Source organism: Erpetoichthys calabaricus, chromosome 10, assembly GCF_900747795.2.
Source record: "Erpetoichthys calabaricus chromosome 10, fErpCal1.3, whole genome shotgun sequence".
Classification (NCBI taxonomy): domain Eukaryota; kingdom Metazoa; phylum Chordata; class Cladistia; order Polypteriformes; family Polypteridae; genus Erpetoichthys; species Erpetoichthys calabaricus.
In genome coordinates, this window is record NC_041403.2 from 84885645 (window position 1) to 84901500 (window position 15856).

Consider the following 15856-nt stretch of genomic DNA (forward strand, 5'->3'; position numbering starts at 1 on the left):
TGATTTAAAAGTTAATATGGTGTCCCGCAGGTCTCAGTACTCAGACCTTTAATATTTTCACTTTCCATGCTTCCGTCAAGAACTATTATTAGAGAATAAAACATTCATTTTCACTTGTATGCAGACAACCCCCACCTAGCTATACCTTTCTTTTAGACCAAATTATATTTCTTCCATAGTGTTCTTAATTAACTGGGTCAGTTTATTAAAAGAACAGATGATAACTACTTGTTTCTAATCAGAAAAAACAAAACCGTTATTTACCGGGGGGAGTGATGCAGACTGAAATAGTATTCTGACACTTTTTAACTCAACTGGTCTGAACATTAGTTTTACTGAATCAGCATGCAAATTAGACATTATCTTTGATACCGGTATGTCTTTTAAAAACACACACTACAAAACTATCTAAAGTCCATTTTTTCCTTGAAAATATTGCACAAATTAAGGAGGTTTCTGACTAAGGATGAGACTTCGAAATTATTTCATGCATGTATTTGTAATAGGATTAACTACTGAAATGCATCATTCATTGGCTGTTCATACTGTTTTATATGCAGCCTTTATTTAATTCAAAATGCTGCTGCATGAATCATTACAGGAACTAGAAAGTATGACCACATAAACTCCTGTTCTTAAGTTTTAACACTGGCTTCCAGTTAAGCTTATGGCTGATTTCAAAATCCTCCTTTTTGCATATAAAGCCTTAAATGGCCAAAATCCCACTGGAACGTATGATAACTTACAAACCAAAGAGCATTTAGAACTCAAGATCCCTGGCCCATTAAATATTTCAAGGACTCTCAAAATAGCATTAAGAGTTTTTAGTTACAGGCACCAAAACTATGTAATCAGCTACCTGTTTATACAGGAGATGTCGCTTCTCATCTTAAATCCAGACTGAAGACCCACTACTTTTGTCTAGCATACTCTGGTTAGAACTGTTGATTAAATGTGCATATTACATCAATTATTGTGTAAGTAATACAATAATTATGAGCCGTTACTAACCCTCCTCTGTTTTGTTTCTATTGTGTTTCTCTTCTTGGTGACCTCCTGAGGCACTTGGTGCCATACAGTTTTTGTGCCCATACAAAGACATCTGTGCTACTGGAAGCCTTGTAATAAATAGTTGGAAATATTTTGCTTTCATATCAAATGGCACAACATAGACATATACAGTAGAATATCCAGGAGATTGGTGGGAAGCCAGTTGGCCTAGGTCTCTCTGATTGTAACTGACTTTCTATGATATAACTGATTAATAAAGTATCTATCTATCTATCTATCTATCTATCTATCTATCTATCTATCTATCTATCTATCTATCTATCTATCTATCTATCTATCTATCTATCTATCTATCTATCTATCTATCTATCTATCTATCTATCTATCTATCTATCTATCTATCTATCTATCTATCTATAACTGACTGAGGAACTCCCAGCAGTTTGTTTTCCTCCAGGAATGTGGATGACTGGAGTTTTTGTTTTACCCTCCTCCTTTGTCAACTGGTCACAGTTTTTGTTAGGGCCCTATGATTACCATAAATAAAACCTATGATTTTATGTGTTGTGGAAAACACGGACAGAATCATGGAATTAATGTATAAAAATGGATTTTAGATTTAAAAACGGAAATGTGCAGAATTTAGAGACAGATGGGGTGACTTCTACAAAACTTCCTAATTAATTAAACAATTGAATAATCTGTAGTTCTGTCATTCAGATACTATTTTCTAGTTTGTTGTTTTTCAAGCAAACGCAATTCTTTGTAGAAATTCAGTTGTCCCTCTAAATGTTTGTGCGCATGTTTCCTGCATGTCTTCTCATTAAAAGCATGCGAATTAGCTAGTTGCACAAGACAAAATTGTCGAAGCGAGCAGTATCAGATACCCTAACTAGATCGAAAAAACTAAGACACACTGTAAAATTGAGTGCACAACAATATCCTGGCGACTTTTACAAAACTGGACAACAACTTTTCTGCAAGTTTTGCCAGCATACCATAGACTGGACACGAAAATATACTTGCAATGACCATGTCAAATCTAAAGAACAAGGAAAAATTAAGATCAAAAAGTGTTCCCCATCAGGTAAGAGTAGAGGAAATGACAAAATCGTCACATGCAAGACGCCAGTTTGTGGAGGACTTTGTGGTCATGCAAGTCAGACATGCCGCTCAAAAAAATGACGAAGATGCGTCCTTTCTTTATTAAGCATTGTAAACAAGGAGGTGCGCTGCCAGAAAATGAGAGCAGTCTTCGTCAAACTCATTTGCCCCGTGTCTTTGAACAACATACGGAAGCCGTTCTTCGAAAGATTCGTGGCAATAAAATTTATGTTGTAGTTGATGAAACCACCGATAGCCGAGACCACATAGTTCTCAACATAGTGATAGGTGAGTAAACATTTGGAAGTATGGTAATTCTTTTATGTAGGCAGTTCTAATTGTACATGAAATTATATTTAACCAGTTTTAACAGTCTTTCCCATAGAAAATATTATTAGTGAACAGCACTTGGTTGTTAATGTGTTCCCTTTTAAAAATAAACAATGATGTGTTCTGGATTTAATAAATGTTTTGCCTCGCAGTGACGAGGCACGCAAGGTCCACATTTGACTCTTCCGTTATAAACTCAGCACCTACAAACCTGGGCAGAATAGCAAGCATCTCTTCAGATGCAACGAGCACTTAAAAGCGTGCCTCTCTTAGTTTTTTGCCGTTTAATTCCTGGATTTAGCGTCTTGCAGATTAGTTTGCTTTTGCTTTGTAATTAATTGTTTTAAAATATGCAGTATATGAAGCTACAGATGTAATGATGCATGTTTTCAATCTGTAAACATTTAAGGTTTGAGAATAATTAATTATTGTTTTCATTCAATCATTTCATTATTGTTTGTTTTGTTGTAGCTGTTGCTACTTACAGTAAAAAAAAAAAAAATCAGAATCAAGGAAAAACAAAATGGTGAAAACCAATAATCAAAAAAAATAAAACGGAATTTGTGAAAAAATAAAACGGATTCCATAGGGCCCTATAATCAGTTTGGAACTGCTTTTTCTTCCTGTCGTTGTATTCAGCATGTTATTAGTAATTTGTGAAGTTAGTAATTGTGTTTACAAGTGAACTTGTTACTGCATTCTAAACCTGCACTCAGTGAACAGTGCTATACAGAAAAAAGCTTAATTGAATATAATTATAAATTTTGGAGGGATTCTTGAGATTTTACAGTATTATTTTTCACTTGAGGATTAAACTTAAATTTTCTGTTCTGATAATATTTCTGTATCATTTTTATAAATCATATATTTTAATGTTAAGTTTCAGTTTGTCCTTCTTATTGCTCCTATTTCTTAGTTTCTTTAAAAAGTGGCAAGAGTATAAAGAATGACAGCAGTGATACTCAACCTAGTGAAAGTGAGGTGAACAATTGACTTGATGCCAGATGGTGCACAAATTAACTGGATGGCACCCATTCTGTGCCTGTGTGAGTGTAAATGGTGGTGTAGGATTAAAATAATGTACATTTTAGATGTTAACAAAATGTAATAGATGAAAACATAGTGACATTAAAATGAAAAAAAAAACAAATGGTGGGGTCATGTTCCCAGGTCTCTACAGAAGCATTTTCCAAATTTGTTCTTTGCAGTTCTTTGTGCATACTTCCCATCAAGAGGCTGTATTTAACAAACTGCACAATGTCACTTGCTTGAGTTTTCCTTTAGAATCCAAAAAAATCCTTTTTGGAGGCTTTAGTAAGAAATAATGAGCAGATTTTGTTTTAATTTCAAACAGGATTTGTGGACACAATAACTGCATTTCTTTGGCTGTATTGCAATGCTCACTGTGCGTTATCCATAAAAAAGGGTCTTATATAATTTAACCCAAACTGATTAACATTTTCGTAAAATTTATAGAAAAAGAAAAGAAAGTTTGAAAGCCTAAAGCACTCTTGCATTTTTAGTCCCATGTAATCCAAGTTTAGGTTCACAGATGTCTATCCCGTCAGCATTAGGCAAAGTGATTGAAACAAGAAATTGTTTTCCTTCTAACAGACTTAAAGAAATGTGACATAAACTTAGGCAGGGAAGTCAGATCAAAACCAGATACTTAAATTTACATTTACACACCCATCTGAATATAGCTGCAGACCGCATAAACCAACAGTAGGCACCTTAATGAGATTGGCTGGTTGTGCAGATTAACCATAAATATAGCAACTGCCAGCCTAAATAGGACCGACTGACAAAACAGCCAATGGCAGACTGTATAAAAAAAGTGTGGGAGGGCAGCTGACTCCTAATCCAAAAGATTTACCAACTGCAAAGTCAAGAAAAAGTACATAGCCGCTCCCTGTCTCTTGATGGCAAGATGCACAGAGAGGACAACAACAAGGCAACTGCTAAATAGGTTGTGGACTGGCTGGCTAAGCAGACACAACAAAGGCTTCAAATTACATAATGGATTGGATGGCTGCTGTTACACAGCAAAAAAGAACAAACTAACACAAGAAAACAGCAGCCTTGCTAATGTGCAATGTAACTGTACAAAAAACAAAAAGAATTCTGAAAGATGGTTGGCTAGAGAGACAAAGCTGCTGCTGAGTTACTTCCTAGTAAGTCAGCTTATTGAGACTGGACCATAGCTGTTTAGTGAGACACTGAAAATTTCTCTTAAGCAAAATAGCCAACAGTCAGGAAGACATAAGCAACTTAACAGGACTTAACAAAAAAGTACAACCCCAGTTTCAAAGAAGTTGGGACACTGTAAAATGTAAATAAAAACAATGCAATGATTTGCAAATCTCATAAACCCATATTTTATTCACAATGTAGAAAACATATCAAATGTTGAAAGTGAGACATTTTACTATTTCACAAAAAATATTAGCTCATTTTGAATTTGATGGCAGCAACACGTCTCAAAAAAAGTTGGGATGGGGGCTGGAAAAGTAAGTGGTACTAAAAAGAAACAGCTGGAGGAACATTTCACAATTAATTTGGTTAATTGGCAACAGGTCAGTAACATGATTGGGTATAAAAAAGAGCATCTTGGCAGGGTCTCTCAGAAGTAAAGATGGACAGAGATTAACCAATCTGCAAATATTTGTCTACAAATTGTGGAACAATTTCAAAATAATGTTCCTCAACGTAAAAATTGTGAAGACTTTGAATATCTCATCACCTACAGTACATAACATCCATATTACTAACCGAGAATGGTAAACCGGATGGCATGGACGCAGGGACACGGCGATGGGACCATGAGACGTACTGCGCAGGCGCGTACAGCTCAACTAACGGAAATAACAAATAAAAGAACCGCCATATTGTGAGTGGCACTACTGCGGAGTGAGGTTAGGAATAATGTGCTGCTTGGGATTGTACAAACCGCTGAACGCTTTACACCAAATTCAAACACAATACAGCTCAACGATACACACACGAGCCCACCTGGATAAGATCAATGAACGCGGGTGCCTACAACAAGCGTCAGAAACTGCGGAAGCAAAGCAGGCACGGGTTAAGACACTACGGGGTCCGCAAAGGTCCACAAAGATAGTACGGAATATATAAGAGCACACCGATCAAAAAAAAATCAATCATGTAAAAGCACATAGTACACACAAATCATGTGCTCTCAGCGCATAGAAAGCGTATAAGGACAATACGGAGAATAGACACCCAAAGGCATTGGAGAGAAAAAAAGGCAGATAAGAGATTATGAAAACAGTGGAATTCGAAAGGCTCAAACAAACGATGGCGCGATACACATGCAGACAAAGGTACAGAATATGGAAGCAGTAAAATTCAAAAGTATTGTAGCGTCCCACCCAGGTTGAGGGCTTTTTGGTTTTAAGTGACTGTTAGGTCCGATTGAGGGAAGGCGGAGTACAGCATGGAGGACTGATAGCGGGGTATTGATTTCATGCGGTAATAGGGGGGGACATTGGAGAGGGTGCTAGAAAGTTGTGTTTGGGGTTAGGAAGTCAGCGATTGTTCAGGTAGAACTTTTGTGACACTTTGTCATGTCAGTCAATACAGTATCAAAGAAAACATAGAAACGATTGCATTACCGCAAACAAAAAGTGATTAATCATCAGAACCAGGTGTAATTGAAAAAATACCAGGCCAAATTGAGGTCTGAAAAAAAGTGTACACAACAAAGTCTTTTCGCATTCGCATCATTCAATGGACAAAACGTGGATTTACACAATAATGGACCATATGCTATGAGAATCTGTGATCCCACAACAGTTAAAGGAACGACAAGTTAAATTTCAAAGAGTACACAATTCGGTCGGGTGTATATTGATGATGCAAATTTTAACAGGCAAAAAGAAAGGTGATGTATATATTCCGCAAGTAACTTTACACACCAAAGGAGATCGTGATATGCCATTCGTAGTAAAATGTTTACAGTTTACCGTGAGAATAGCTTTTGCTATGACAATCAATAAATCACATGGACAAACAGAAAAACTCCAATTATTTATTACAGAAACAGAAACAATATTCACTCACGTGCAGTTATACGTTGCGTTGTCACAATGTGTCTCCAGAAAATATGCTTTTTAGTGAAGCTTTAAAGTAAAAGTGAAGATAATGAAATTGAAACAATTCCAACACACAAATCATGTGCTCTCAGCGCATAGAAAGCGTATAAGCACAATACGGACAATAGACACCCAAAGGCATTGGAGAGAAAAAAAGGCAGATAAGAGATTATGAAAGCAGTAGGGTCCCACCCAGGTTGACGGCTTTTTGGTTTTAAGTGCGTACAGTATACTATTAATGAACATTCATTAGGATTAATGAATATCATTTGCTATCATTGTCATTCACTTAACTTGCAGAAACAACTGGCAATACAACTAATGAGTTTACACGTTGTTGTCAAAGGGGTCAGGTTAGACTGCCTCCTTTGGATGAATATCCTTAATATCTACGGATGTTTCTAACTAACAATGTACCCGAAAGTAAAAACATTGTGGACTGCATTAGATCCTACAATAGTTCATTTGCTTTTACATCTACCGTGGTAAATATCAGGCCACCAGCTGGCAATGGCCCAATACTGCTTTCGCGTATGTAGACAAATATTACATCGGATTGGAACAGTGCACCCTGACCCAAATCACGAACGCAAATATGCACAGATCTACGTGTTAGATCCAGATGACGCACTCTATCAACGATTTTACTACAAATGTTGTGTATAAAGAAGTATTCCAATAGATCCTTCTAATGTGCCATGCTATGGGTTCTTTACTTCCTTTGTTCGTCATCTACACCTTTACAATTCCATATATCTCAGACATTCATCAATGTATTTCAGGTTGCCCAACCCCGGGGGTAGGCGAGCGAAGCGAGCAGGGGGCGGAGCCCCCTTGTCATCAAAATATTCTAAGAATCCGAAGAAATCTCTGTGCACAAGGGACAAGGCCGAAAAACAATACTAGATGCGTATGATCTTTGGGCCCCCAGGTGGCTCAGCATTAAAAACAGGTATGATTCTGTCATAGAAATCACTGCAAGGGCTCAGGAATACTTCCAAAAATTATTGCCTGTGAACACAGATCGCCATACCATCCATAAATGCAGGTTAAAGCTCTAACATGCAAAGAAGAAGCCATATGTGAATGTGATCCAGAAATGCTGCCATCTTCTTTCTGGGACAAAGATAATTTTACAATGGATTGAGGCAAAGTGGAAAACAGTTCTGTGGTCAGACTAGTTGAAATTTGAAGTTGTTTTTGGAAAACATGGATGATGCATCCTTCAGACTATAGAGGAGAGAGACCATCCAGCCTGTTATCACTCAAAAACCTCCATCACTGATAGTATGGTGGTGCATTGGTGCCTATAGAATTGGCAGCTTGCACATCTGGAAAGGCACCATCAATTCTGAAAGGTATATAGAGGTTTTAGAGGAACATATGCTCCCATCCAGATGATGTCTTTTTCAGGGAAGGCCTTGTACAGTTAGGTCCATAAATATTTGGACAGAGACAACTTTTTTCTAATTTTGGTTCTGTACATTACCACAATGAATTTTAGATGAAACAACTCAGATGCAGTTGAAGTGCAGACTTTCAGCTTTAATTTAGTGGGATGAACAAAACAATTGTATAAAAATGTGAGGCAACTAAAGCATTTTTTTTAACAGAATCCCTTCATTTCAGGGGCTCAAAAGTAATTGGACAAATTAAATAACTGGAAATAAAATGTTCATTTCTAATACTTGGTTGAAAACCCTTTGCTGGCAATGACAGCCTGAAGTCTTGAACTGATGGACATCACCAGATGCTGGGTTTCCTCCTTTTTAATGCTCTGCCAGGCCTTTACTGCAGCGGCTTTCAGTTGCTGTTTGTTTGTGGGCCTTTCTGTCTGAGGTTTAGTCTTCAACAAGTGAAGTGCATGCTCAATTGGGTTAAGATCAGGTGACTGACTTGGCCATTCAAGAATTTTCCACTTCTTTGCTTTAATAAACTCCTGGGTTTCTTTGGCTGTATGTTTTGGGTCATTGTCCATCTGTATCATGAAACGCTGCCCAATCAATTTGACTGCATTTAGCTGGATTTGAGCAAACAGGTATGTCTCTGAACACCTCAGAATTCATTCGGCTGCTTCTGTCCTGTGTCACATCATCAATAAACACTAGTGTCCCAGTGCCACTGGCAGCCATGCACGCCCAAGCCATCACACTGCCTCCACCGTGTTTTACAGATGATGTGGTATGCTTTGGATAATGAGCTGTTCCACGCCTTCTCCATACTTTTTTCTTGCCATCGTTCTGGTAGAGGTTGATCTTGGTTTCATCTGTCCAAAGAATGTTTTTCTAGAACTGTGCTGGCTTTTTTAGATGTTCTTTAGCAAAGTCCAATCTAGCCTTTCAATTGTTGAGGCTTATGAGTGGCTTGCACCTTGCAGTGCACCCTCTGTATTTACTTTCATGCAGCCTTTTCTTTATGGTAGACTTGGATATCAATATCCCTACCCTCTGGAGAGTGTTGTTCACTTGCTTGGCTGTTGTGAAGGGGTTTCTCCACCATGGAACTGATTCTGCGATCATCCACCACTGTTGTCTTCCGTGGACGTCCAGGTCTTTTTGCGTTGCTGAGTTCACCAGTGCTTGCTTTCTTAATCAGGATGTACCAAACTGTAGATTTTGCCACTCGTAATATTGTAGCAATTTCTCGGATGGGTTTTTTCTGTTTTCGCAGCTTAAGGATGGCTTCTTTCACCTGCATGGAGAGCTCCTTTGACCGCATGTTGTCTGTTCACAGCAAAATCTTCCACATGCAAGCACCACACCTCAAATCAACTCCAGGCCTTTTATCTGCTTAATTGATAATGACGGACTTGCCCATACCTGCCCATGAAATAGCCTTTGAGTCAATTGTCCAATTACTTTTGAGCCCCTGAAATGAAGGGATTGTGTTAAAAAAATGCTTTAGTTGCCTCACATTTTTATGCAATTGTTTTGTTCACCCCACTGAATTAAAGCTGAAAGTCTGCACTTCAACTGCATCTGAGTTGTTTCATTTAAAATTCACTGTGGTAATGTACAGAACCAAAATTAGAAAAAAGTTGTCTCTGTCCAAATATTTATGGACCTAACTGTATATTTCAGCAAGACAATGGCAAAACTGCATACTGCATCTATTACAACAGCATGACTTTGTGGTAGAAGAGTCTGGGTACTGAACTGGCCTGCCTGCAGTCCAGACCTTTCATCAATTGAAAACATTTGGTGCATCATTAAACATAAATACAACAAAGATGACTCAGGACTGTTGATCAGCTAAAATCCTATATCAAAACAGAATGGGACAACATTCCTCTCCCAAAAGTCCAGCAACTGGTTTCCTCAGTTCTCAGACATTTATGGACTGTTGTTAAAAGAAAAGGGGATGCTACACAGTGGTAAACACGGCCCTGTCCCAACATGTTAAAGATGTATTGCTGCCATCAAATCCAAAATGGCCTTATTCTTTTCTTAAAATGGTACATTTTCTCACTTTAAACATTTGATATATTTTCTGTGTTCTGTTGTGAATAAAACATGAGTGTATGAGATTTACAAATCATTGCATTCTGTTTTTATTTACAGTTACACAGCAACCCACATTTTTTGGTTTTGGGTGGAATTGGGGCTGTAACTAAATATGTCATATAGTTATTATAAATTATAATGTGTTGCAAACTGTGCTTTTCCTTTGCTTTATTTTTTTTCTTCTAGTAAAGATAATGAAACCCACGCTTGTAATAAAAAAAATAAATTTCCTTGAACAAAGACAAATAATAGTATGGCAACATTCATTAATACTCTATACCATCAAGCAGGACAGACTGAAAAAAAACTTTTAAATATACACCATAGTTACAGATCATACAGGATAGTCTGATAGGATTATTTATTTAGATGTTTTAATTTGCACATTGTCATAAAACATCATTTATGAATCAGAAAATAAATCTAACTACTATGATCAATTTGCACTGATTATTGCCTAGTTTTATTAGTTACAGAATAATACTCCTAGAATACAGTAAACTACAGTACATAGGTAATATACAATTAATTAAACAGCAACAACATACCATGTCTGCTTTGGGGGAAGCCTGAGCTATAAGGAACCGAGCGATTCCTCCCTGTGTCATCTGCTCTTTAGCCATTCAGACATGGGTAGCACTTGCATTGTGCAGTTTCAACTCGGATATCCTTCCATTGCAACCGAAAAAAGCTTGATGGCAAATATATTTGTTGCTAGGGACAGGGTTGGCCCACTGACATTCTTTCCCCCCCATTCAGATCTACAGTATATACCTCAACAGCCTTTTAGTTTCACAGGTGGACTTGCATTAGCAGACATCGCCATAGCAATGTTTACAGTCCGTATATTGTCTTATTCTGGACTTTCTGCTATACTGCAGGATGTGACTTTTTTCTGTCATTGTGTTAATGCAATAAAGGAGTGTGCAGAGCTTGTTTGTCTAACATTTGTATGCCACAGAAATAAAATTTAGTCACTCCGTTTGTATAACTGGTTTGATTTTAATTGTTCTCATGTTAATCTCTGCAGCAAGAAGAGCTAGTGTATATATGAAACGATGTGTATGAAAATAACATTCGAGTAGGGAATGATCCCATATTATAAAGTATGGGTGGCAACATCACCTGTGTATGCAGGTGAAGGTCACTATCAAGAACCAACACTGGAAATGATCAAGCGCCAGTAACCCGTTACAAATATTAATAGACTTGGATTCATTTGGCAATGCTTAATTAACAACATGTGAAGTGTAGTCAAATTAACGCATTTAGGTGTTGCGTTAAAATATTTTATTCTCAGAAATTTTTAGTGCATTAATCACAAAAGTTAAAAATAATTTGTCAGCTGCTCTAATAAAAGCAAAAGTCGCCAAGTAGATTTTGCTGGGATTTCTATTCCTGACAAAGATAAAAAAAAATAAACAAAAAAAAATGAAGTTGGGGAGACACACCTATTATCATATTCTCATAAGAAAACACACACAGGAGTGTTATTCGTGTGTCACTCTTGCCATTGTCACGTTTGTGACTTGTCCTGATGGTGATGAAATCACCAAAAATTAAGAAAACAAAGAATGGAAACTAAACCAAACATCAATAAAATGGAAAAAATGGTAGAAACAGCATGAAGGCATATCCAAACTTCCAGTAATCGTAACATAAACAAAACTCAAACGTGCAGAAAAAATAAACAAGAAAACAAATAAACCTAGATAGATAGATAGACTCTTAAAAATAATGCTTTGTAGTGGCACGTAACCATGTTGTGTGCATATATATATATAGAGAGAGAGAGAGAGAGTTCGGATAGAAACACTTTTTGCAGCATTGACGCTAAACCAATTTTATTTTAACGGTGGTACATAGGAAGATGGACTGCTAACCCAACACTGAATATTGAAGATGCCAGGTCTGTGGTGAAGTAAACTGCTGCGCCATGTTTGAAGTCTGCCACAGGCGATTACACATTCTAACCGCTACAAATCGACTACTAAATGTTTGGGCAAAGCGCCTTAACATGACGATAAAAGCCGGTAACGCAGGGAATTGTCATACTAAAACGCAGCAGTCAAGTCGTTCTCACGCTGTGACTCACTACATCATTTACTGAGATGGATAGTTAGAATTCCTAGACTCATTCCACCCCCCCCTTAACCCGGCAATATTTATTTCAATGCCGTTAGTCTGCATATGCGTGTCAGTACATGGCAAAACTCTGGGCTAAACTTTTTATTGCGCTTTGAATACAATATCAACTTGATAAAATTTGGACATTCAAAAAATAGTAATTAAGTAAAACAAAAATGAACAAAATCATATTCAAAATGCTACTGCAATTTAACTTTCCCTATTTTACCTGTAGAAAGGAGATAATCATTTTTAAATGCGGTTTCCGAATGCATTAAGATTTAAAAAGAACCAAGCAAAACACAGCTCTCTTCCAAGACCTTCGCACTTTGAGCAAAGGGTTCCTTGTCTCGGGCCTCGATAGCACCTATCGGAACCCTACCCTTAGACTCTCCCGGTACACTTATGAACGCCAACTCCACACCGGAAAAGAAATTTTAGCGAGATAGAGCTTGCGCAATTGAGATCTGCCCTTTCACCCTCTCTGAAAATATTTCAAGTATTTGAACTACAGATCAGAGAGAGAGAGAGAGAGTGTGTGTGTGTGTTTGTGTGTAAAGAGGGAGAGGGAGGGGGGGAGGAGGAGAAGAAGGAGGAGGGGTGAGAGCGTAAGGCACCCAGCGAAGGATCCTGACTGTGTGGCAAAAAGTTGTTGGAGAATGGAGAGACACGCGGGGTACACCGAATCTTCGATCGGAAGGATTCGTATGCAAACTGCTTTCAACTCACCGGGGAGCAGCCACTAAAAAGTGGAGAAATACGGGCGCAAAAAAGGAATGGCTGATCCTCTGCGGAGGACATTACTAGCAAAACTCCGGGGCAAGAAATCCAAGACAGCCACAGCAGCTGTGGGATTCGGCGTCGCTTCCAATTGCGATAACCGTGAAGGTAAAGAAAAAGTTTTCCAGCAAGTAGCCGAAGAGCAGTCGTCAACAGAGGTCGCGACAAGTGCTAGTCGGGGCAAGACCAAAGGGAGTGAGGGCAATACAGAGCGCAAGATTAGTGTAGTGCGATCAGACCGGGTGATTGTGGCTGGAAGCACATCTGCTCCCTGTGAGACCTTTGTGCAAGTGAACAGCCTGGAGATGCTCAGCGATCAGAACGCCGATGAGTTTCGGGGTCGAGATAATGAGCAGCTCGTGGGGGGGCCTCTTCAAAGAGCCACATTGCAGAAAATGAGCGAGAGGGACATGATGAGTCGCTTTAATGAGCACGATCCTCGTTTCATTAGTCCCACGCGACCCGCGTCCTTCGGGAGGTCAGATGCACATAGACATGCCTTTATTCCTCGGCAGTACACTGGGGACTCCATTGGATTTGGGATTTATGAGAATCACGGTTTAAACGGAGACAACGCTTTTGGACATACTGGGCACGCGTGTTGGAGAGATGCCCAGTACTTTGTTTCGAAGAATAACATGATAAATATTGCATCCCGAAATGGTGTAGTTGGAGGTTCAGGATTTAGCTCACACATAGATTACAGAATGATAGAGACTCGAGAAACTGGGGTGCGAGTTGATTTAAATTCGACCACAGAAACTGGCCGCAGCGTCTCTCGGGATAGTGCACAAGACGGTTCACTTCTTATGTTGTCCCAGAGTTGCGGAAATGGCCTGACATATAGCCGTAGTTACGGTGATAGCTTTCAGGGTCCCGCATACTTTCCCACGGACTTGACCTGCGTTAGTTATCAGACCTTAAATGGGTTTGAAGCTAATCTAAGGGAGGGAATGCAGCGGCACAACTCGATAGACAGTGAGGATGAAGACTACTATGACAACTACGAGTGCGATACTAATGGTCTTCAAATGGTTGCCGATCCCGCCAAAGAGTCCCCATTCCCGAGGCTGGTTAGCTGTGAGATCGCAAACAGTCTGGGAAAAAACAGTGCCCAGGAAACCGACAGACTCCGAACACAGCTCCAAGAAGCTTACTACTTGTTGATTAACGCTATGCATGATATTGGGACCGATAATCAGGCGGGCAGCACCGTTTTTGCTGATCAGGTGAGCACTTCCAGCTGCCACTCCGAGGACAGCGTGTGTACGCAGTCTTCTGCTAAGGCATTGGAGACAGATGGGTGCCCCGCATCCGAAACTCCGGAGCAGGCAACCCTCATAGCGGCACCCCTAGTCAGTCGGATAGTGTGCGAAACTGGCTTCAGTAAAAGTAGCGACGTCCGTAAAAGCACGGGGGACATAACGATGGTTAGATACACAGCTGGCTTACACCGTTCACTTAGTGACGGAGATGTGAGGTTGGCTGCGGACCACACCGGGTCCCCTCGCTTGGTCAACATCGGTACATATAACAAAGAATGCAAACTGCATATCCAAGAAGTACCGAACGGACACATCCTGGCAGGACATTACGGAAAAGACAGTGTTGCCACGGTAAACAATTTTTCTGGATTCTCGGAGGTTGTGGAACACGAGGGAAGCAAAACTGAAGGCTGCGCGGGGGAAAGCGGCCCGGTGAAGCCGCCGGGGGTGACGGTCAACAAGATGCAAGAGTGGATGCACAAGGGTCGTCTGCTCTCCTCAGAGATGAAACAGCGGATCACGGGCTCCACACACAGGTCCGTCGGAGTCTCGGAACCGAGTGCCAGGAAAGACGACACGGCCAAGAAGAGCGCCCTGGCCGCCTGCCCAAGGACAGGTAGGCACGTTGACCTGGCAACAGGGAAGCGCGCATTTCTTCTCGGAGCCTTTCGCCTGTGGCGTGAGGACGGGTCGCACTTGCTTGTCTACTGGGTGCCGCAGACGTTGGTGGAGGGCTTTACAGTGCACGCCTCTGGATATGGCTCTTTCTTTGAATACGTTCCTGGTGTTAAGGTGGAAGGTATCAGTCTAACTTCAGCATTAACCTTATTTCCAATCATTACTTTCTAACAACTCTTCACGCTGCGGTTCACCTCTCCTCTGTTTCACACCTGCCATCTCAAAACAATTGTACCAGTGGACTGCTTCCTTCATCTGAAACCTAACCAGCTTGTATTATCTTTTATACTTTAATGAGGTATTTCTGGAGCATTGTGCTTAACCCTAAACACAAATATTTACACTAATAAGTGTTAATTATACATCTGTTCTTTTCAGTTTCCTTACTTTAGTATAGCAGAGTTTATTAGGGGTAGGCAGTGTGCTTGGTGCACCAGACAATGGACTTTAAACCATAAAGTTAATTTTTCCGCATGACTGACAGTACTGTGTGTTTTTGGACAAGTTTTTCAGTCTGTTGTAGAAATGTAGGAATAACTGTACTATTTGCTATGCTTTACCTGTAAAGCAACATGCACTGGTGCTAAAGGTAGAAAGGAACTTTATCAGTGATTGTGGTATTAGAAGTCAGTTAATCATGTAATTATCAGTTATGTTCTAAGAACCCAAGTACAATATGCCTTTGATTGTCCTCCTAGAATTCTAAAAAATAGTGTCTTGTCTACGTAACTGTCATAGGAAAAGTCTAGCCACCTTAAATTTGAATATAAGATGAGCAACCTCCAAGGTTTTCTATTTGTAGAATAGTAGTTAAAATTTGTTTATGCTCAGAATGTTCAAGAGATACCTATTTTGTTTATTGAAGTAACAAGGATGAGTTTGTGCAACAAACTAATATCCTGTTGATTACATATTTTATATTATTTATTGAATAAAACAGTTT

The 15856-nt window shown here is 39.3% G+C and overlaps 1 protein-coding gene across 1 annotated transcript in view; it reads left to right on the forward strand.

The window, feature by feature from the left end:
- The first annotated feature begins 12756 nt into the window (after positions 1 to 12756).
- Positions 12757 to 15856, forward strand: part of syde2 (synapse defective 1, Rho GTPase, homolog 2 (C. elegans)) — a 99143-nt gene continuing 96043 nt past the window's right edge. Inside the window, exon 1 of the mRNA XM_028811526.2 lies at positions 12757 to 14851. Coding sequence (XP_028667359.1) covers positions 12967 to 14851 — 1885 coding nt within the window. The 5' untranslated portion in view covers positions 12757 to 12966. The remainder of the gene's footprint in view (positions 14852 to 15856) is intronic.